General features: G+C 44.4%; 1 protein-coding gene and 1 pseudogene across 1 annotated transcript; both read right to left on the minus strand.

Annotated features, from left to right (window-relative positions):
- Positions 1 to 440: 440 nt before the first annotated feature.
- On the minus strand, positions 441 to 1,373 carry LOC137141576 (olfactory receptor 13G1-like). Its single transcript, XM_067530509.1, has one exon. The coding sequence runs from the start codon at positions 1,371 to 1,373 to the stop codon at positions 441 to 443; it is 933 nt and encodes a 310-aa protein (XP_067386610.1).
- Positions 1,374 to 13,947: 12,574 nt separating this feature from the next.
- LOC137141577 (olfactory receptor 13G1-like) overlaps positions 13,948 to 24,097 on the minus strand; it is a 36,275-nt pseudogene continuing 26,125 nt past the window's right edge.

Raw genomic sequence — 24,097 nt, forward strand, 5'->3', positions numbered from 1 at the left:
GTGTGATGCAATGAAAAGGCATGCAAAATAATTTGCTGCATAATGGTACAGATTTTTTACAGATATTTAGGCACCTGATGGGATATTCAGAGGCACCTATGCACCCAACACCCATTGAAACCACTGAGTTTTACGTTTTAGGAACGTACCATTAGATACTTAAATACCTTGAAAATTCTGACCCAATGTGCTTTGGTCCAGTGAATATGATTCAACAGAGCTCCACTGATGGTATTGAGACCCATAACCCTGCTAGGGTAAATCAGGAATTGTCCTCCTACCGTCAATACAACTCATTCCCTGCTGGTATAAATCATTTTTTTTCCATTGAAGTGAATGGATCACAGTACAAACATATGTCTATTGCAGTCCATAGTTCTACAACAATTTAGACCATCTGTGGACCTGACCAAAAAAGGACAAGACAGGTGGAAAAATTACTATTTCATGGCAAATAGAAAGATTTTCCTGAAGGCTATTTTGACCTCCCTATTGCGCAGACTGTAGATCAGAGGATTCAGGATGGGAGTCACTAGCGTGTACATTATGGCCACCATCTTGTCCTTATCCAGTGAGTAACTGGAGGTTGGCCGGATGTAGGTGTAGATGATGGAGGAGTAGAACAAGGTGAACACAAGCAGGTGGGAGGAACAGGTGGAGAAGGCTCTCTGCTTCCCTTTGGAACCCTGGATTTTCAGGATGGTGATGATGATGAAGCTATAGGACACAGTGGTCAGCAGGAAGTTCCCCATGGCCAGGAAGATGTCTGCCATGAACATCATAATTTGGTTGAGGTAGATGGAGCTGCAGGACAGTGCCAGGATTGGTGGGAACTCACAGAAGAAATGTTTGATGAGGTTGGGCCCACAAAAATCCAGGCGCAATGTGAGTAATGTGTTCACCAATGAATTTATGACACCAACTGACCAGACACCAGCTGCTAAACGGATGCAAATTCTCTTGCTCATGAGATTTATATAGTGCAAAGGATGGCAGATGGCTACATACCGGTCATATGACATGATGGTGAGAAGCAAGAGCTCCGTCCCCCCTGAAAAAGTGAAGGCAAAGAGCTGGGCTATGCAGCCTTCAAAGGAGATGTTTTTTTTCTCCTGCATCAGGTTTTCCAGCATCTTAGGCAGAACTGAAGAACTGCACATAATATCGAGCATGGCCAAGTTGGCGATGAAGAAGTACATGGGGGTGTGCAGAGGTGGGTGGAGGACGATAGCTACAATGATCAGGGAATTTCCCAGGATGACAGCTGCATAAAGGCACAGGAATAGCCCAAAGAAGAGCCCCTGGTGATGAGGGTGGTCAAAGAGCCCCTGCATGATGAACTCGGTCACCCTGGTGTGGTTATTCGGTTCCATTGTTTGAGTGTTCCTTCTGTAGGAACAAAGATTAAAGATCCTTTTGAGTATTGAATCAGAAACTACACCAATATGGCAACTGAAGTATCTAGACAGACAGGTAGTGAAAGAGAGAGAGAGAGATCTTGTCACACTCTACACAAAATATGAACAAACACAGCTGCATTAAAATACAATAATCTGTCTGAGCTACTGAATCTCTATTCTTCCAGCATTTGAGTAGAGAAGGGGGGAAACAACATTCTTGATGTCCTCAAATAATGCTGCATGAAGTCATTTGAACTCTTTACATAAATGGCATGAAATAGGATTTCCAAATTTGATATCAAAATCAATCAAACACCATAAGTCTTATTAATAATTGAAATTCTACTTTTTAAACTAATTTCACAAAATACATCTATTGCAATATATGATACTATCAGTGTATATAACATACACAAGATATATACTACAAAACATAACATAATAATACGTTATTTACATAGAGTCAAGATGCATAATAAAATAACTTGAATTCCCTTTAACTCATCCTAATGTAAATCAGTTGCAACTACATTGCAGTGAGAGTAGTTGACTCTCCACTCACTGGATCTGTACTGGTATACAACTTGTGTTAAAGCGAATGGGAATGTGGCAGCCAACTTTTCATTTTGATGATAAGCTACTTGGCAATATATACATGTTGCTTCAATATTAGGAATAGCAATCACATGATTTGACAGGTACTTCCTACTGCATTAATGTTAAGTCTCCCTTTACTGTCTTCAGACTTCTCTAGTCTTATTACTGTGTTATTTCTTCTCCTGATTTTCCTCTCAATCCTGCTGCAGGAAATCAGTACTACCTCAATTGAAGTCAGTGGATTTACTGAATTGTAAAAATGATGAAAATGAGGGGACCATCAGGGCTAACAAATGTAAATAATCATAAGATTATATTAGAGTAATTTTTCAAATATCTTATTACAGTAATTTAAAAAAAATCAATTATCACTCTTTGCATCACATTTCAAATTTGACTGCAAATTTTTAAGGACACAGACAATGAACTGAATCTTTCAGCCCTCGTATCAATGTTATGACATTATATCTTCATTGAATTTAGATTCAACTAGAGTAAAATTCAAAGGAACTCCACTGATGTATGTGAATTTTCATTAGATTTGTATTAAACAAATTGAGATCAAAATATGACCCTAGATTCATAACTATAGTGTGGAAATGTGTATTCCTGCAGCACACATTTAGTCAAGATAAAAAAGAGATAAAACAAGACATAAATTAAATTTAGCTTGATTATGAAAAGTATATAAAGGAATTAATCACTGAAAACTCACTGAATTTCACTGGGTTTTCTTGGCTAACACATTTAGGAACTTTGAATTACCAGCCAAGAAAGTCAGAAAGATTCATTTAGAAGCATGAATTGTGAGAAAAGTAGAACGTAAGCAAGGAAAAAAGAAACAAGCAAAAGGAATATTCTTACCTTTCATTCAATCCTCAAATGCAATCGACCCAACCATAATTTAAGTACAACTTCTGAGTGAGTTATGACTTCTTGAGGACAATTGTTCTTCATTTGTAGTAACCAACTGTAGGGAGATCTTGTATCCCTTGTGAATAGGGACAAGAGCTAATTCTCAAACAAGGCCCTGAAGGAGAACGTAAATGGGAGTCACTTAAATTAGTGCAAAGAAATGTTCTACATCAAGTTGAGAGAATTCCTCTTGCCATTACATCAAAAAGGATATTCTTCTGAATTTTCCAGGAGAAAACATCATTTCCACCAATGTATTTCTTTCTGAACATAGTGCTACCAATAGAGATAGATTCCATATTAATCAGTGAGGGTGAGTGGATAAACTCTCAGGATGAAATCCTGGGCCCATTGATGGGCTTCAATAGGAACGTTGACCTTAGCTTCAACTGGACCTGGATTTCACCCTCAAACTTCTACTATCAGTGATCCTTAGTCCACACTGAATCATCAGAGATGTCTGTCTCTGCTAGAACACCTCCAATGTCTTCACTAATACAATTTATGGGTGAGCTTCTGATAGCATTGAGTATTATCTTACTTTTCATTGGTCCTGTGAAGTCACTGGGACAGATCTTCAGCCTGATTAAATCAGCGTAGCTCCATCACCATCAATGAGACAGTTCCAGAGCTAGTGTAAATCAAATTAGTTGTGTCAAAGTCAACAGACCAGATTCCCAACTGGTATAACTCCTTCAAAGCCAATGGGGTAAACCAGCAAAGCTCCATTGACCTTACTCTGTTTTGCAGAAGTTGAAGATTGAATGGAGTTACACAGGTGTCACTGCATGAAAACCCTGAAGGTCATGAAGTTCTTGACCTGGTAATGAAAGCAAAATTTGATTTACAGATTAATCCTATGTAGGAAAGAAAATTCATATTGAGTTTGAGATCAGAGAGAGATTTTTCAGGGGTAGGAATTAAAGGTGGGGAAATTTTAACTTCTATAGACTCAATTACAGCCAAGCACTTAAGCATATGCCCGACTCTGAGCATAGGAGTCACCTCCTTGACTTCAATGGACCAATCATGCTTAAAAGAGAAGCAGATGAATTCTTGGATCAGGGACATAAATGAGATCCAAATTTATGGTGTCATTTACTTATGGAAACCCATTGTGTCAATTAAGCAAAGTGGAGAGTTGGGAAAAAATGACATGGTCTTTCTTTAATATATTTTTAACCCACGTCCCTTGATTAAATGGGACTGCTGCCGCATGAACTGCAGCCACTCAGCATGACTGCTGCGTGAACTGAGGTTCCTATGTGAGACTGCTGGTTCTTGAACTGAAGGCATTAGGCATGACAGCCACCATTTGAACTGAGGCCACCAGACAGGCGCCCCTTATGTCACCCCCGAACTACAATTGGCGGGGAATGCAGGCATTGTGATCCAGGTCTGTGGGAAGACCTAGAAAGGAAAAGGGAAAAGGCAGAGGAAACAGAGTCCCTTGAAAGCAAAGAGGGCTCAAGGGAGGGGGAGCTATGGAGATAGACAAGGGGCTAAACTGTCTGGTCAACAGTCAGCAACAAGAAGCAGCACAATAGCAGCTGCAACAACAGCAGTTGTTCCTGCAGACGGCCACTCATTAACACAACAGGCTGCACGAAAACAAAAGCAGCAACAACAGCTTCTCTGGGAGTTGGCCACTCAACAACATGAACAGCAACAACATCTGGTCCAGCAAGTCGCCACTCTACTCCAACCACAAGGGGCAAATGTCAGCCTGGGGGCAAAAACACCAAGTCCCATGGTTACAAGTAACCCACTGGTGACACTGATGAAGATGGGCTCTGAAGATGACTCAAATGTGTTCCTGATCATCTTTGAAAGGGTAGTAGCAGCAGCATGATGACCCCCAGAGCACTGGGCCCTCTTACTGTCCATGTAGCTGGTGGGTCTGGCCCAGACCATTTATTGGGGCCTTTACCCAAAAGGAGGCACAGGACTATGACAGGGTTAAAGATACCATCCTGGGTGCATTTGACATCAACGCTGACACTCACCACCAACATTTTCACCAAAAAAAATTCCCCATATGGGTGCCCGATCCCAGGCTGTTGCCCAGTGCCTCAAAGAACATTATCAGTGATGGTTGCAACCAACGAGGCAGTTGGAGGAACAGGTGGCCCTAGAACAGTTCACCCTGATATTCCCAGCAGGAAGTAAAGAATGGGTCTTGCAATACTGGCTTGGAACATTAGCAGAGGCGGTCAACCTGGCCGAAGACTTCTTGGCTATCAAAGGCACCATGGGAGTGGCCACCCACTCCAGGTGCCCTAGGATCAGGGGCATCATACTTGAGGGGTCCTGAGGCTACCGGGGATGATGTGCACCTGGGGAACTGGTCTTAGACTCTGACCCACGCTGCAATAGTGGCCTGGACCTGACCACAGCAACAGGGGTCCAGACAGGGGACAATCCCAGGCCCCTGTTAGGTATAAGAGAAGAGGCCTCTCACCAGTCCCAGATGGCATGAAGGGAAAGAGAGAACCCACCAGCTGGCCTCAGTTTCTCCTGTGGACAGCAGGGCCATTACCACTAAGAGTGCCCCTATATGGATTGTTCATATGGAAAGGTGTGGACATTAGACAGCCAGGGCAGGTAGAAAGGGGCCACCAAATTGACAATCTTGGTGTGGGCTGTAGCCACACCATGGTCCTGAGGTAGCTAGCAGACACAGGAAATGATGTGGACATGGTTTACCTCCAGTGCTTTCATGGGGACATGCACCCATATCCCATGAGGGCAGTGGAACTCAAGATGAAGGGACATGTCAGGATGAAATGGTTGGGGTCTCACAGACCCTTGCGTGATTCTGGGTAAGGATCTGGAGAAGTTCAGTGAGATTGTGAAAACTTGGGGTGATGGGCCCTTCTGGGAAGAAGGCGGTTCCCGGGGGGAGGATCTAGACCTTCCAGAGGCAGGGGACTTGGATTGAGTAAGGGGCGACGATGACCCCGGAGAAGGCCCCTCCACCCAACAGCTGCCAGAGGGGAGGCAGGAGATTCCCATCCCCCAAGACTGGGATGAGCTGACTAGGGAGGGGAATTTATCAGTGCCCAGAAGGAGGACCTGATGCTGAGCCAATCCTATGAACAGTCACAGGCATAAATGGGAAGGTAGTTAACCCCCACTTGCAGAAGTTATGGCCCCATTTTGGACTGCAGGGGGAAAGATTGTATCAGGTGATCTGAGATACACAGATGGGTGAGACCTGAGCCCAGCTCCTGGCCCCCAAGAGGTTCCGGCGTCAGGTGTTACAGCTGGCCCATGCGATACCCTGTGGGGGGAACCTCAGGTGTGAAATGACCCTGGACTTAGTGACACTCAGGTTCTACTTGGCTGGGGTGCATGAGGATGTCAAAGGTTATTATGCCTCCTTCCCCTTGTGTCAACTGGTGGGGACCTGGAAACCCCCAGAAGCCCTACTGGTCCCCCTTCCATTAGTTGGGTTGCTGTTTGAGAGGATTGGGATGGATCCTATGGGACCCATGAGGAAGATGACCAGCACTAATAAATCCTGGTGATGTTGGACTACGCCACCCAGTAATCTGAAGCCATACCCCCTCAGTCAGCCACCGCCGCTCACGTGGCACCTGAGTTGCTGAAGGTGTTCACGAGAGGAGGGATGCGTAAAGAGATCCTGATGGATCAAGGGACCAATATAACATCCAAGGTGATGCAAAACCTATGTGCCCTTTTAAAAATCAAAGCACTAAGGACATCCGTCTACCACTCCCAAATGGTTGGACTGATGGAACGCTTTAAAAAGACCCTGAAAGAGATGCTGTGTAAATTCATGGTAGGGAACCTGCAACATTGGGACCAGTTACTTCCACCCCTTTTTTGAGTAAATCAATTTGAGCAGTGTAAGGTGGTACACTTCTAAGGTGCAAGGCTGGGGGGGATTTGCTGGTTTCTCCCTATATCCAGTTCATGAGTGGCTTAGAGAGCATTCATGCAATTTCGGTGGGTGTGTCTCTGCATGTTGGTGGCTGAGTGATAGCAGCTGGAGGGGTAGGCTGATTGTCACTAACACAGCATTGTGAGAGACAGCCCCAGCTGGAGAGTTAAGGGGACACAGCAGTCCCACAGTTCCAGGTTGTACCTAAGGGGGCCCGTCACACTGATTTAATTTCTTTCCCTCTCTCTGGACAGTTTTGCTCTGGATGACATTCAGAATCTGGGCAAAAAAGGCCTGAAGGCCTCATGGTGAATCAAGAGTTTGAGGATGGTGTGTATGGCTGCGATGATAGTAAAGTTCTCTCTTTCCAGTCCACTCATTCCCCTCTTATCCCACAGAGTGACCCCCAGATAAATAATATTCCAGAAAGCGACGGCAGCCTTCTCCCGTCAACATTCACCAATCATATTAGTGATTTCAACTCTAAACATTTCCACCCATTGCTGGACTTTTCCAATTCATTTCCATGACAAACCATGAATTTCCCAGGAGCCTTGGAGACCACTTAGAACAGTTCTTTTCACTTCAACAAGCCAGTTTATACCACTCTATTTGTGGTCCACTTTTGCTGACTTGGATAAACATTTTTCTTGTTTTAATAGGAGTTCGACTTCGTTCCTCACAAATCTACTAGTAAAGGCAGAGCAACAGAACCCGGTTTATTGATTTCAGTGGAGCTATGTTAATTTATGCCAGCATAAATCTAGTCCTGTTAGAACAGTTTACCCAATATTGGGTGAATTCTCCCTCTCTAGCATTTTTAGGATTAAAAAAAAATCTTCTCTACTTCAAAAAAAATGTATTTGGGAAAGTCCTAGGGCCTGTGAGATGCAGGATGTCAGACTAGGTTATCACAACAGTCCTTCTTAGGTGAGTGCCCTAACTATTGACCTTTGGGATATGCTGATGTTGGGATCCCTCAATCTCTTCTGTTTAAACTGTTCCACTGTGGAGAAATATTTTTTTTAACAATTCACTGGAGCAGAGGGACATATGATAAATGGTCTAGAAAACATGGCCCAGGAAGGAAGATTGAAAAGATTGGGTTTGTTTAGTCTGAAGAAGGGAAGACTGAGGAGGGACATGACAACAGTTTTCAAGTACATAAAAATTGTTAAAAGGAAATATTTTTTTAACAATTCACTGGAGCAGAGGGACATATGATAAAATGGTCAAGAAAAATGTCCCAGGAGGGAAGATGTCAAGGATGAAGGAGAAAAATTGTTCTCCTTATCCTCTGAGGATAGGACAAGAAGTAATGGACTTAAATTGCAGCGGGAGCAGTTTAGGTTGGACATTAGGAAAAGATTTCTAACTGTGAGGGCAATTAAGCCCTGGAATAAATTACCTAGGGAGGTTGTGAAATCTCCATCACTGGAGATTTTTAAGAGCAGGTTAGACAAACACCTGTCAGGGATGGTCTAGATAATGCCTGGTCCTGCCATAACTGCAAGGGACTGGACTAGATGACCTCTGAAGGTCCTTTCCAGTCCTATGGTTCTATGATTCTTCCCTCAGGAGCTTTGACCAGTAGAAAGTTGAGGAACTCAGGCAACCTTCACCAAGCAAACTATGATTTACTTATCATAGTAGGAAGAGAACATAATATAAGATAAAATATTACATAGCAACTCCTCTCCATCTCAACCAAAAACTTTAATGGGATCAAAATTTGGCTTCATTATCCTTGATCAAAAACTTTCTCTTAAAAAAACCCTTTCCATCCTAGGAGCTTGCCCTAAACTAGCATACCTAACCTATGACCCACAGCCAACCAGAGCATTTCATATGGCCCATGGCCTGCTTCAACAGAATACACCAGCGTTTCTCAAACTAAGGGTCCCAACCAAAGGAGGGTCACAAACTTATTGTAGGGAGGTCGCGGTATTGCCACCCTTACTTCTGCGCTGCTTTCAGAACTGGGCAGCCGGAAATCAGTGGCTGCTGGCCAGGTGCTCCCCTCTGAAAGGTGCACCAGTAGCAGTGCAGAAGTAAGGCTAGCATGGTATCGTGGGGTGGGGACCATCATTTTTTTGGGAGGAGGCCGTCACAGCCTGAAATAATTTCAAAGGAGATCCCAATAAAAAAAGTTTGAGAACCTCCTGAAATAGATAATTCTGTACATAGAAACAACCTGTGTAAATGCCTAGGAAACAAGCTGCACTTTAAATATAAATCAATGCAAGTGATTTTAAATCTTATTAAAATATGTAACATCTGTTTGGCCTGCACAAAGTTGTGCTCAGGTTAATGTGGCCCTCCTGTGTAACACAGTTGGGCCCCACAGCTTCAACCTCTAGGCTCCAGACTCACTCTCTTAGAATCATAGAAGAGTAGGTTTGGAAGATGACATAGGAGGTCATCTAGTTCAACCACCTGCTCAAAGCAGGACCAATCCCGACTAAGTTTTTTAAGGTCTGGCTTGACAAAGCCCTGGCTGGGATGATTTAGCTGAGGTTAGTCCTGCTTTGAGAAGGGGGTTGGACTAGATGTCCCCCTTCCAATTCTAATATTCTATGATTCTATGATCCCAGCCAGGGATTTGTCAAGCCAGGCCTTAAAAAACTCTAAGGATGGAGATTCCACAACCACTCCAGGTAACCCATTCTAGTGCTTCACCACACTCCTAGGGAAAAAGTTTTTCCTATATATCCAACCTAGACCTCCCCCACTGCAACTTGAGACCATTGCTCCTTTTTCAGTCATCTGCCACCACTGAGAACAGCCTAGCTCCAACCTCCCTGGAACCCCCCCTTCAGGTTGTTGAAGGGCTGCTATCAAATTCCCCCTCATTCTTCTCAGACTTCTGCTCTCTCTCTCCGTCCCATCCAATGACTCCTGAAGTAGTTACTCAAAATGGAACAAGAGATTGAGGGCGCCCCCTCCACAGACTATCCCCCATGGCCAGAACACTCACCTGAGTGGAGGCAGATTCCTTCTCACATCCCCTCCAGCAGAGGAGAGACATGAATCAGGATCTCCCCCATCCCAGGTGAGTGCCTTCATGGCAAAGCTAAGAGATATGAGATCCATACCTGCTGTCTTCTTGCAGGACACACCTCCAAGAGAAGGCCCACAGCTGAGACTCCCAAGCAGAGACAGGTGTCTCCCTGTAGGCCTGGTTTAGATGTCAAAGTCCCAAGAGGGGCGGGGTTTAGCACACAACCTCTCTTCGGCATCTCCCATTGGTGAGCTTAGGTGAGGAGCCACCTAAGATGCTGCGTTCTGGGGATCCCATTTTTAGGCCTTTATCTCCCCATTCTTTGTAAAGGCAACCTGAGTGCCTGACTCAGGCTTTGTGCATCCCAGTAATTTTCCCAGCGCCCAAAAGTTAGGTGTGACAATGCTCAGTGTTACACCAGCTAAGTCCCTTTGTGAATCTAGCCCTTAGTGTGAATGGAAACCAAGAGTGTTAAATCAGTATTCTCCACTCATTTACATCATCAGCATCCTTTCACATCCACTTTGCATTCCTGATTGGATTCTCTTCTCACTTCCAGTGGTTTCCATTTGAAATAACTTCAAAGCAAGCAAAATTCTCCAGCAGCTTCTATCTTTGTTCTTGAGCACGTCTGACCTACTCTGGTGTAAAGCTGCTGTAGCTAAAAGGATAATCATGGTGGCTTTTCAGAAAAATTAACGGCCACTCAAGATGCAAGTCAACAGTAATCAGTCACTGAATGATGGGGAAGTCCATTTCCAAATGGTTCATCCATAAGCATATCTGGACTCCTACTAACCCTGGCAACATTGGCATGAAATATTGGCCAACCCTTAGCTACTTTAATTCAGCCTACCACCAATGAAATCAATGGAGTTATGAGGTTTGCACCAGGTGAGAACCTTGCTTATTTGGAAGCAATCAATTCATGAATGTCCAGTGAAGCAGGGTCTGGACACTCCAGGGGGATGTTTGGAGATCTCAAGGGCTGGAGTGAGCCTATGTCTAACCTTCAGAGGAACAGTGGAACCTGTGTGAGCTAAGCAGGGAGTGTCTGTGTCGTTTGTGGCCAGTGGAGAAATCAAGCTAACGTTCGGCATGCACAGGCAAGGTTTCCTCAAACTAAGGGCGAGCGGTACCCAGGTACATTGGGTAGAGTCTCAGGCATACAGGCAAATGAGGCAGGACACCTCCCTGCTTCATGAATTGCGTTACAACTTAGGCGTTCAGATGCTTAGCAATATTCATGTCTATAGGTACATATGGAGCTTTCTCTGCAAAAACGTAGGTGCCGAGGGAATTTAGGACCTTACAGATTTTCATCAATATCTTTCTTTCTTTTTTTCTTTCTTTCTTATTTTCTTTCTTTCTTATTACTGTTGGTGATTGATTGTGGGATTTAGGCACCAAAAGTGTCAGTCAGGTGCCTAAGTCCCCTTGTGATATACCGTAGGGCTATTTTACACCACTCCAGTAATATAAAGGCACCACAAAGTGAGTCTAAAGCAGTGGTTCTCAATCTGCAGTCCACAGACTGCCTGCGGCCCAATCAGCACACAACTGTGGTCCATGTGACATCCTCAGGGCCACACAGGTAGTATATATATTGTGTGGATGCGGCCCACATAACAGAGAGAGAACGGCATATGTGGTCCACCTTAGTGGTTCTCAACCTATTTACCAGTCTAACCACTAGCTGTGTATCGTAACTCTACAATAGCACAGCTGCACCGGGTCAGAAATGCCGCTGGAGCGCTTTAGTGAAGATGCCGATGAGAAAGCTCCTCCCATTGGTGTGTTTAATCCATCTCCCCAAGAGGCGGCAGTTATGTCAATGGGAGAAGCTCTCCCATCAACATAGCAACGTAGTTATACCAATATAGGTCATTAGTGTAGACCTGGTTGAAATATAACTTACTCCCATTTCTCCACTGCTAGAGTGATGCAATGTTGTCTCAGTGTTGGGATTCCCTCCAAGGCCTTTTCCACTCATCTTATCTAGAACACCTCATCCAGTCCTGATAGAAGACTTCATTCAGTTCTCTGAGATCCAGAAACTCAGTTCCACTCCAGCTCATTGTCGAGGTTACTTTATTATGCATGTATCCCAAGCTCTATGACCATTCCAGCTGTTGACAGTTGTCGGCACTGTGTGTGCGTGTGCGTGTTCTCTTGCTCTGTGCTGCACCAGCTCTGTGCAGGTATCTGACACCACAGGCCTCGATCGAACTGCTCTGGAAGAGCAGACTCGGTTCAGTTGCGAAGGCACTTGGCCGGGTTCATTGTCAGCCAAGCTCAATAATAGCACCTGGCAGACTCTATGGGGATCCTAAGACATGTATCCCCCTTACAATGGACTCGACTCAGTGAACGGCAGGACTTTCCATTTCCCGCTCGGCTGGACAAAGTCACCCCTCTGTGACCCATACACACTGATACCAGCAAGTTATGTATTGCTCTGATGTGGTTAGTTACCTCCCTTTACCTTGTACATGTTGGTTTGACCAGAACGTCTCTACCCACCACCCTGTCATCCTGACCTTATCTTTAGGTTGGATCAGTGTGTCCCTATATCAGCTTTGGGGCATGTGTTTATACCATACTTGGTATCGGAGTGTTCTGGAACCATTTGGAATGTGTTTACATGAGTGTCCTGTACCTAGCACTTCTTAGGAATGTTTGTGGTTTTGCAACATCACCCCTGTTTTTGCCAGGTTCTCTGAACTTGCAAATAGGCATGTTTTGTAATGGGGCCTGACTTTTGCTTACAGCCTTACTCTAGCTAACTTTGCTTTATATCAGCAAGGCCTGAATATAAGTTAGTCCCTCATACCAGATCTCCTGTCTCAGGCTCTTTCTACTACATCAGCCAGGCCCAGATGCAGGGATTTAGGTACAAGGTAATGATTCCAGTTTTGTCACACACTGTACAGTTTACATGAATATTTACTACCCAGAAACATATTCCCATCTTGAATCTACATAGCTGACACATCTTAGGGATCATGTAAGGACCAATAGCTTATGTTTTCACCTTATCTATATTGCAGTGTAATCAGCTCATGGTATTCCCACTTACCTCAGGGTAGCCTGAAAACACTGTCTCCTGCCCAATACCTTACTACCGCCCTTAAAAAGACAATTTCCATATAAAAAAGTCCATAGAGCTGAAGGGAAAGGGAATAATGGGAAATGTTGTAATGAAATCTTTACTTAGTACTTTATGTTAAAAAAATACCGGGACTGTTTTTATTTGTATTTCTTTTTTGTGGAACTTTAATAAATGATCCAAAAGTTGTATAATGATGGAGGTTTCAAGATAAGTCAGCAGCAATAATTAGACATGAAACAACTTAGGCCTCTGTGAACTATTTATTCTGGTGACAGTGAACAATGGTTTCATTACTATCTTCTCTATTTTGGAGATTGAAATATTTCCTTATCAACAAAACAAATCTTTTGAAAATACCCAATTTCTGACGCTGAGAAGTTCATATTTACAATAAGATAAAAATATATTCTGATAAAATTAGTTTTATTAAAATCTCAGATTTAAGTCCATTATACAACAACAGGGGATCTCCATATCACAATAGATTTATGTATGAAATCTTTGGGGGTTTAATATCTCACAAAAAATAGAGAATACAGAGAAAATGTTTTATTTTTATCATAGGTACTTGTTGAGAATAAAATATAATATTGTCATTCAATGTGACTGCATGTACAGTAATTTGCTACACCATGGGCCAGGTTTTTATAGCCATTAAGGTATCTAATGAGATATTCAGAAGCATCTAGGCACCCAACACCATCTCACTAGATACCTCAATACCTTTAAAAGTCTGGCTTAATGTGCCTTACTCTGGATAGTGCTATTCAATATAGCACCAATGGAGTCAACGAGGCCACATTCCCAGCTGGTGTAAATCAGCATAGCCCCATTGCAGTCAATTCAATGCATCACCAGCTTGTGTTAATCATAGTAGGTCCATTGAATTGAATGATCCACAGTGCAAATAAATGTTTGTCTACTGAAGTCCATAGTTCTCCAATTATTGACACCACTTGTGAACCTGGCCTAGAAGGGACAAGGCAGGTGAGAATCAGGTTCACTCTTGACAAAATTATTTTATCATGAATGAAAAGATTTTCCTGAAGGCCACGTTGACTTCCTTATTGAGCAAACTATAGATCAGAGGGTTCAAGGTGGGAATCACTAAGGTGTACATTATGGCCACCATCCTGTCCTTATCCAGTGAGTAACTGGAGGGTGGCCGGATGTAGATGTAGATGATGGAGGAGTAGAACAAGGTGACCAAGAGCAGGTGGGAGGAGCAGGTGGAGAAGGCTCTCTGCTTCCCTTTGGTGCTCTGGATTTTCAGGATGGTGGTGATGATGAAGCCATAGGACACGGTGGTCAGCAGGAAGTTCCCCATAGCCAGGAAGAGGTTTGCAATGGAGATCATGATCTTGTTGAATCAGATGGAGCTGCAGGACAGGGCCAGCATTGGTGGGATCTCACAGAAGAAATGCTGGATGAAGTTAGGTCCGCAGAAATCCAGACGCACAATAAGCAACATGTGCACCAATGAATTGATGGCACTGACAGCCCAGACACCAATTATTAAACTGATGCAAATTCTCTTGGACATGAGGTTTACACAGCGCAAGGGGTGGCAGATGGCAATATACCAGTCATATGACATGACAGTGAGGAGCACCAGCTCTGTCCCCCCTGACAAAGTGAAGGCAAAGAGCTGGACCATGCAGCCATCAAAGGAGATGGATTTTCTCTCTTGCATCAGGTTTTTTATCATCTTGGGCACACTTGGGCACACTTAGGAACTTTCCTATTACAGTAAAAAAAGGCAGAAACATTTATTTAGAACCATGAATTGCCAGAAAGCAAGAAAACAAACAAGCAAGCAAACATGCCAGCCAACAGAATATTCTAACCTCTCAATCGATCCTCAAGTATCATCAACCAGATTATAATTTAAAGACAGACTCCGAGTGAGTTATAACTTCTTGAAGATGATTGTTCTACATGTAGAACAACATTCTGTGGGGAGATCTTGAATCCTGTGTGAATGTGGACAAGAGTTAACTCTCAAACAAGGCTCCAAAGGAGAAGGTAAAGGGAAGTCATCTAAATCAGTACAAACACATTTTATACATTAAGTTCAGAGAATTCCACTTGACGTTAGGTCCAGATGTATATTCTAGTGAATTTTTCAGGAGAAAACTTCATTTCCATCAACATATTTCTTTTTGAACATAGTGCTACCAATACAGATAGATTCCATTTTAATCAATGAATCTGCATGTATAAGTTCTCAGGGTAAAATCCTGCCTCCTTTGATGAGCATTAATAGGAATGTTGACCTTGAATTCAATGGGGCCTGAATTTCACCCTCAGACTTCTTTGGCTATCAGTGATCCTTAGTTCTCATTGAATCATCTGAGCCTGACTCTCCCTTCTAGAATGTCGTCAATGTCTTCACTAAGACAATTTTAGGCCAACTTCTGGTAACATTGAGTAGTATCTCACATCTCAAATGGTCCTGTGAAGTCAGTGGGACAGATCCAGCTGGAGTAAACTAGTACATTGCCAGAAAAAGAAACAGACAATTAAAACAGTTCTGGTATTTTTTTATAAAAAATAAAGTATTAAGTAAGGATTTCATGGCAACATTTTCCCATTATTCCCTTTCCTTTTATCATAGATTCATAGAAGATTTGAGTCGTCAGGGACCTCAGGAGGTCATCTAGTCCAACCCCCTGCTCAAAGCAGGACTAATCCCAACTAAATCATCCCAGCCAGGGCTTTTTCAAGATGGGCCTTAAAAACCTCTAAGGGTAGAGATTCCACCTCCTCCCCTGGTAACTCATTACAGTGCTTTAACACCTTCCGTGTGAAAAAGTTTTTCCTAATATACAACCTAGACCTCCCTCACTGCAATTTGAGACCATTGCACCTTTTTCTGTCATCTGCTACCACTGAGAACAGCCTAGCTCCATCCTCCCTGGAACTCCCCTATAGATAGTTGAAGGCTGCTATGAAATCCTCCCTCACTCGTCTCTTCTGCAGAGTAAACAAGCCTAGTTCCCTCAGTCTCTCCTCATCTCATATGCTCCAGCCCCCTAATCATTTTAGTTGCCTTCCACTGGACTGTCTCCAATTTGTCCATATGCTTCCTGTAGTGGGGGGAATTATCACCCCTTAATAGTATGACCAGATGTCCCAATTTTATAGGGACGGTCCCAATATTTGGGTTTTTTTCTTATATAGGTGCTTATTATTCTCCACCCCTGATTTTTCACACTTGCTATTCTCGGGGAACTGCACACAGAATTCGCTGTGAATAGAGTTGATTAAAATATCTGAATTTCTCTCCAGTGGAAAATTCCCATATTGTGACTTTTGTTTTCATCCCTAAGTGGGACAAAAGAGTTTAAATATAAAAACATAATGAAAACTGAATAAAAAAAAGTCAAAGTAACCTGAACTGAAATGTTTCATTTTGCTTGGAGTCCATATTAATCTCTCCATTCTCCTGGTACCTCATAGGCACTATAGTTTATATGACTTACGTCCCCATTCTATGCCATGCACCAGGCTCCCTGGCTAGACTCTTATTTCCCATGATGCACCACACTCAGCTGCCATAGAAGATGAAGTCCAGTCTGGGAACCAGAAAACTTACGGTAAATTGAAAATTTTGGCCAAAATACATTTTCCTATGGGATATTTCCACTTAATAGTCCCATTTATCTGTTTGAGTTTGGCTTCTACCTTGGATGTGGCAATTTCTGTCTCCATATCCCAAAACTGGACACAATATTCTAAATGTGGCCTCACCAATGCCGAATAGAGGGGAATAATCACTTCCCGCGTCCTGCTGGCAATGCCCATCCTAATGCAGCTGAATATGCTATTAGCCTTCTTGGCAACCAGGGCACACTGCTTCCTCATATCCAGCTTCTTGTGCACTGTAACTCCCAGGTCCTTTTCTGCCGAACTGCGGCTTAGCCAGTTGGTCCCCAGTCTGTAGCAGTGTATGGGATTCTTTTGTCCTAAGTGAAAAACTCTATGCTTGTCCTTCTTGAACCTCATCAGATATCTTTTGGCCAATCCTCCAATTTGTCTAGGTCAGTCTGTATCCTATCCCTGCCCTCCAGCATATGTACCACTACCCCCAGTTTAGTGTCATATGCAAACTTGCTGAGAGTGGAATCCACCCCATCCTCCAGATCATTAATGAAGATGTTGAACAAATTGATATTGAGTGTTTTTTTGTATGGAAATTCTCTGTTAACAGGGGCATAGAAGGGTATTTTGCAGAAGACAGTATTTTGGGGCTGGTTAAGGTAAGGGGGAATACCCTGGATTGGTAACACTGAAATGCAGATACGGTGAAGACATAAGCTATTGGTCCTTACATGATCTGTAGGATGTGTCATCCAATTAGTTTCAAGAATGATATATGTTAGTAGCCAGTAAAACTGTGTATAAATTGGGTAATGTATGACATGAATTGGAACTGTGGTATAACCCTGTACCTAAGTCCCCTGCGTCTGGGCCTGGCTGGCATGGACACAAAGTTCTTACACGCATAATATTGTAACCTGAGTGAGGCGATGGAGTGGACAAAGAAGGCCGAACAGTGTCATGGTGGATCCAGGATCTTTACAGTTGGTGGGATTGACGGCCACAATAGTATTGTTCTCTCCTTCAAGTCCACCAATCAACTTCTGATCCCATGTAGCAATCCCCCAACTGGATAATATTCCAAAAGGTGCGGGCAGCCTTGTCACGTCAACATTCACCCATCATTTTGTTCATTTCCGCTGTGAACATCTCCACTAATTTCTAGAATTCCGTGCCCCCTTTCCATGACAACCCATGAATTTCCCAGGCGTTTGAAATTCCTCTGCTCAATTCCTTTCACTGCAGCTTGCCAGTTTGTAGCACTCTATGTGCGTCTGTCATTAGCTGACTTTTACAAACCATGTTTTTAATAGGAAGAGTTCAAGTTTTGTTCCTTGCGAATCTTACAGTGCAAGCCTCTGTCCAACAGGGCCTGGTTCATCGATGTCTAGTTCTGCTTCTTAGATCAGTTTGTCAAGGGTTTGGTGGATTCCCCCTCTCTGGCAATTTTAAAATCCAAATTGGATGTTTTCTGCTAAAAGATCTTCTCTAGTCCAAACAAATTTAATTCCAGGAAGTCCCATAGCCTTCGTTATTCAGCAGGTCGGGCTGGATTAATACAATGATTCTTTTTAGCCTCCTATTGTGTGAGTATTTGAATATACAACTCTGCTAAATGGGTCAAATTAGCCTAATTCTTGCTTACAATAAAACAACTCTACATCACTGTGGTGGTGGAAAGGGGCTTTAAAATCATAGAACTATAGAAGATTAGGGTTGGAAGAGACCTCAGGAGGTCATCTAGTCCAACCCCTTGCTCATGGGAATAAGTTAAATTTAGACTCACTTTAAGGTGTGCTTGTATTAATGGAGTGGTGTAAAATGGCCTTATGATAGATTGACAAAGAGATTCAGGCACCTAACTGACACTTTTTGTGTCTAAATCCCATAATCAGATAGGACTGGTATTCCAAAGACAAACAAACACACAAACAGACAGAAAGTATTCAGCTGCTGCTGAAATACTTGAAAATAGTTGGGGTTGGTCCTGCTTTGAGCAGGGGGTTGGATGAGATGACCTCTTGAGTTCTCTTCCAGGACTTGTCTTCTATGATTCTATGAAAATCTGTAGGCTCCTAAACTCACTTGGTACCAACATGTTTGCAGAAATGGTTCCGACAGGATCCTACGGGAATGCTCACCGCTGTCCGCTCTGGGCAGCTGGAGGCCTTAGCCCTAGAGCTCTTTACAAAGAAGGGGAAGTCATTCTTCTGCCGCACTTGCCTGGAGGGCTGAGGAAGCCTTGCCTAAGAGTGCTGAGCATCAAATTCCTGACTCCATTGGCCACAGGCAACACAGACACTTCGCTCTTAGCCTACACTGGCTCCACTGTCCCTCTGAAGGTTAGTGATGGGCTTGCCACGGGCCTGGGGCCCCACAGCATCCTCTTGGAGTGACCAGCTGCTGGTTCACAGGACCTAGGAGTGTGCCTTTCCTGACCTGTGGAGGAACAGCAGAGCCTGCGTAGGCTGAGAGAGGAGTGTCTTGAATTACCCGTGGCCGGTGGAGTCAGGGAACTGGCCCTCGGCTGGCACAGACACACTCAGCAGGTGGGTACCCTGGGAAGCATCGCAGTCTCCTGAGGACCACAAAGTTTGTCTAACTAACGTCTCAGCAAAGGGACATCTGCGCTATACAGGAGCTCAGACTGGATGATCTAACTGTCCCTTCTGGCCTTGGAATTGAGGAATCCATGACTTTTCCCATCACTCCCTCTGTGTTTAAATGACTCCGTCATAGTCACGGGAGCGTCGTTAATGCCTCCATGCCTCTGTTTCCCCTTCCATGTTTTGTCTGTCTTGTCTCATTACGCTTTTGGGAATGGACTATTTCTCGCCATGTGCTACTACGGTGCCGAGCACAATGGGGCCTTGATCTTGATTGGGATCTCTGGTTGCCATAGTAATGCCTAATAACGATGATGAACGATGCAAACCTGTCGGTTCATTTTCATTCCAGGGTATCATGAAGCTCTAAACTTTTCCCTTCTCCTAAAATGTAAACAGGGAGCCCTGGGTTCTGTTCCTGGCTCTGCCACTGGCCTGCTGTGTGAACTGGGCAAGTCACTTCCCCGCTCTGTGCCTCAGTTTCCCCTCCTATCCATTGTCTCTTTTCTCTATTTAGATTGTAAGCACTTTGGTGCAGGGGCTGTGCCTTATTCTGTTTTTGTATTATGAATAGTTAAAAGAGCCCTGATCTTGGGCAAAGACTTTAGGTGCTATAATAATAATAATAATAATAATTATTATTATTATTATTATTATTATTATAATATATTGAGATGATCAATGTATTTTATTCATATTCCTCATTCTCATTTCATAACGTAGCTGCCCCTGTCTGAATTTGTTTTGCTAACTCATCTGTGTGAGTTCAAGCACAGCTATTAGACTTGAAGCAGAAATTAATTCAGGGAAGTTCTCCGGACTGTGTTATCTTGGTCAGGCTGGATGATCACAATGGTAATTTCCGGGTTTAAAAAATCTATTAATCTACAAATTATTCTCTCCTTCTACCCACTTCCTCATCTGTTTCATTACGTCTCCTTTGCTGCTCTGTAGTGATCACAAAAAGCAAAAAGAATTTATCTGATATCATCCGCTTTTCTCTTTGATGTTCTGTTGCCACACTGCATTTCTCAATCATAATTCTGAGACACCAGCCTCATGAGGGCTCTCTGAATTTTTATCAGATCTCAGCATCCCAGGCCCTCGCAGAGATTTGCCTCTTAATTGTTAATCCTGCCACAAGCATGGCTCGCAGGCCCCAATCCTGGCAACACTGGGGCGCTTGGCTTTGCTCTTCGTGAGGTCCAGTTTGGGGCCCATTGTTTGGGATTCCAGTGTGTATCAAGGTAGCTAGAGACTTCCAAGCACACCAGTGTCCAGACACTGCTCAGCCAGTGATAAATGTAACCTCCCATTGTCCACGTGAGGTAGGGAAAGAGTTTTATCCTCTTTCTAAAGAGAGGGGAACTGAGGCACAGATGGCTGATTCCTCAGACACTGAAAATCCACCTTCCTAAGATCAGCCCTGTGGTGTCTTAATGCTTCGAGGTCACTAACATTAACAATTTACTGTCCCAATGCCCCAGGGGTTAAGAAAAGTACCATTTCCCCTAATTGATACCTGGAGAAACTGAGGCACAGGGCAAAATAGGTGACTTGTGTAGCCACACAGGTAGCCAGGGAGGATCTGGCCCATGGACTCTGTTGTACTCGGTGTGTTGGTAGATGCTGTCACCGGTATTTATCAGTGTAGGCTGCATGCGTGTGTCCCTGTGTAGATGCTGTCCCAGCTCTGCGCAGGAAACTGAGACGGCTCTCACGATCGAATGAATCGACACGACCACAGATTAGCTGAGTAACGAAGGCGCCCAAGCGAGGTTTATTGCGTCCGGCACAATGAGAAATGACTTACAGAGTATCTCTGGGTCAGTTTCATATTGGCGGCGTTACAATGGTCTCAGCCCAACGGCGGGACTTTCCGTTATCCCCTAGACCGGACACCGGTATTCCCTCTGACATCCTCTTTTATACACTGTTACATACACTTTCGGTCTGCCCCCCTTTCACGTAGGTAGTTGCCACCCTCCTGACGTAGTCTAATACCACCTTTTTCCGTTGATTGGCTGATTTGGGCACCGCCACTCCATGTATCATTTCTACCTATCAAAGTGTCATTTAAGAGAGTTAGTATCTTGGTACCTCTTATACCTACTACATATTTTAGTAATATTTTGGCAGTCTTACAACCTTGCAGAATCAGCACTTTCCTATACCAGTCTCAGTTAACTTGAGTGACCCCTTATACTTCTGTTCACTCGGTTTTTTCCATTTAGGCCTTAGCCTGTTTTACAGGCCTGTTTTACAGGCCTTAAGCTTCTTACTACAGACTCCAATAGATCCATGGCTCATTTACACCAGGTGGGGATCTGGCCCATGGACTCCAATGGAGCCCCAGCCAATTTACACCAGCTGGGGTTCTGTCTCATTGACTCTAGTGGAGCTGTGGCTGATTTACACCAGTTGGGGGTCTCGATCATTTACTCTAATGGTGCTACGTTGGGTTGATATCCACTGGGGCTTGGCCCATTGGCTCCAGTGTAGCTATGGCTGATTTACACCAGCTGGGAATGTGGCTGGCACACTGCAATGAAGGAAAGGGTGATTTGTACCAGCCTGGGATCTGGCCCACAAGAACGAAGGTCGAGAAGAGGGGATTTGGACACACAGTTCCCGTTAATTTTAGGTTGAAATCACCCACCAAAGTGACTGGCTCATTGTCTGAGCTGAGGTTTCTGAATGCCTGCCTGGTGCCTGAAACACGAGATCAGCTTCACCGCCGCACTGGAATCTCTGGGGAAGGGTTTCTGGCCAGAGCTACGCACTCTGTCCATATAAGGCCATATTTTAAAGGTATTTAGGGGTCTTGTGGGAATTTCCGGAGCAGCCGGGCATCTCAAACCCATTAATGTCAAGGGCTGCTGGTGCTCAGGTAATTTTGAGAATCCCACTAGGTTCCTAAGCTCCTTTACACATCCGGCCCTAAATCTACCCATGGAGCCTATGCCAGCAGACGGCTACAGTGCGGGTTTTGTTGGCATAGCTGTGTTGGTCATGGGTGTGGGGTTTTTAAGTGTCGACCAGGCCTTAGAGAAACTGTGATAAATAGGTGTTCAAACGTTCTTTTAGCCTGAGATCCCCTGACTGTAAATTAATTTTTTAACCCCCCTTTGCCCGAAATGACAGATTCAGGAAGGTTTTCATAGATACTAATTCACTGACAGATTGATTTGTGGCCAACATTTTCAAATTTGGGTGACTAAGGCTAAAAATAATAATTTGGCTGGGCTTTGCAATGGAGCCAAAGGGACTTGGACATTTGAATCCTACCGAATATCAGTGGAGTTTGGACATCTCACTTCTGTCTTCTCTTTTCAAAATGCCAGGCTTAGCTCATCTATGGTACTTCCATGGATCTCCAAGCACCATGTGGTTGTGCGCATGTGTGTGATGGCCCCTGCTGGAAACATGGAGATCTGTTCAGGTTTTGTATGTGTGACTGCTGGAGGCACTGAGGCCTGATCAGTGTGTGTGTGTGTGTGTGTGTGTTTGTTTCACAGCAGGCCTTTGCAGAAAGGAATAAGAGCTGCTTAGTGTATGTGTGACGGCTGCCCTCTGATGGAAGGAATGTGGGTGTGTATTTGTTCTGTGTTTTTTTGCTGCTGCCCCTGCTGGACTGTATGGGATCTGCTCTGTGTATGTGTGTGTGTGTGTGTGTGCATTTGTCGCCCCCTGGGCCAGGCCTGCAGACCCATGCCCTGTCAGGCTGTGTGCCGGCACACCTGGGGTACTGGGGTGGGGCAGGTCCCAGCCGTGCTCTGTGTGGGGAGGGGAGTGAGAGGGGCTGGGCTGCAGCTGACTAGCAGAGGGTCAGGATCCAGGGGAATAGCCAGCGTCGTGTGTTTGGGACAGCACAGCCAGCACAGAGGGGGTTGTAACTCTCAACTGAGGAGAATTGGTAGAGCTGGGCAGTAGTTAGAGGACAGCAATAGCAGGGGCTTTATAGGTTAAAATAGAGGCACATCAGTGAATGGACCCCAGGGCGGAGATAGCAGGAGCTGCGGGTCAGGACTGAGGGGCACAGGCAGAGCTGGGGTTCGTGGGCAGGACAGCAAAGCCCATCACAGTCCAGGTGCGTTGGCTGATCTCTGTCACTGAGGCCTAGAAACCTGGAATTGCCTTTCACTCGCTGCTCCTGGGCCATGCTGCCTTGGCTAATCTGGTGGGAATCTCCGGTTTGTTTACATCCGTTTCACGGCACTCCACACTCCCCTTTACTTTCCCTCGCTCGCGGGGACGCTGGTGGAGTTTGTGAATGAAGCATTGCCTTTCACAGGGGCTGGCACAACTGGCTTGACCCCTTTCCCTTTACAAATCAGGGGCTGCTTGCCAAAGGAACAAACCCTCCCTTTCCTTTGTCTAACTTTAATCCATGCCTCCGACTTTCTTTTCTGATCAGCCCCGATGGGACTGCTGCCGAGACCTGCATTTCCCAGCAACGTTTCTATTCTATTGGCCTGTCATGGGACCCATTAAAATGACAAGTAACTTTGTTTCTGTCGCTGGCCCTTAATTTCTGGAGAGCTTTGTCAGATCTCCAGACAGTGGCCAGGTCTCAGCAGGACGGAACGTTTCTCAGAGAGCTGATTAAGACACGAGAAGTTATACCAAGATGTGAGAGTTCCTGTAAATCCCTGTAGAGCCACAGGCGCTGCCTGGCTAATTGGAGAGATTTCTTCTTAGTAGCTACATTGCTAACGGAGATTGTTGTAATGAGCACACAATGAAGCAGAGCTTTTTAACTGATCATTATTTTTATCCTAAGCGAGAGTCAATGAAATTAACGTGTTTCAAATGCCACCGAGCAGCGTTGCTTCACGCTGGGGATCTGTCACTGCAGAGCTGTGATCAGACTTGTAGAAACAGCAGCGTCCTTATGGTCAAGCACTTTACACACGATGGACAAACTGTTCATTGCCTCTTCTCTCATCAGCTACC

This window comes from Emydura macquarii, unplaced genomic scaffold (genome assembly GCF_026122565.2).
Source record: "Emydura macquarii macquarii isolate MOO-44397 ecotype Brisbane River unplaced genomic scaffold, CSIRO-AGI_Emac_v2 contig_3088, whole genome shotgun sequence".
NCBI classification, from domain to species: Eukaryota; Metazoa; Chordata; order Testudines; family Chelidae; genus Emydura; species Emydura macquarii.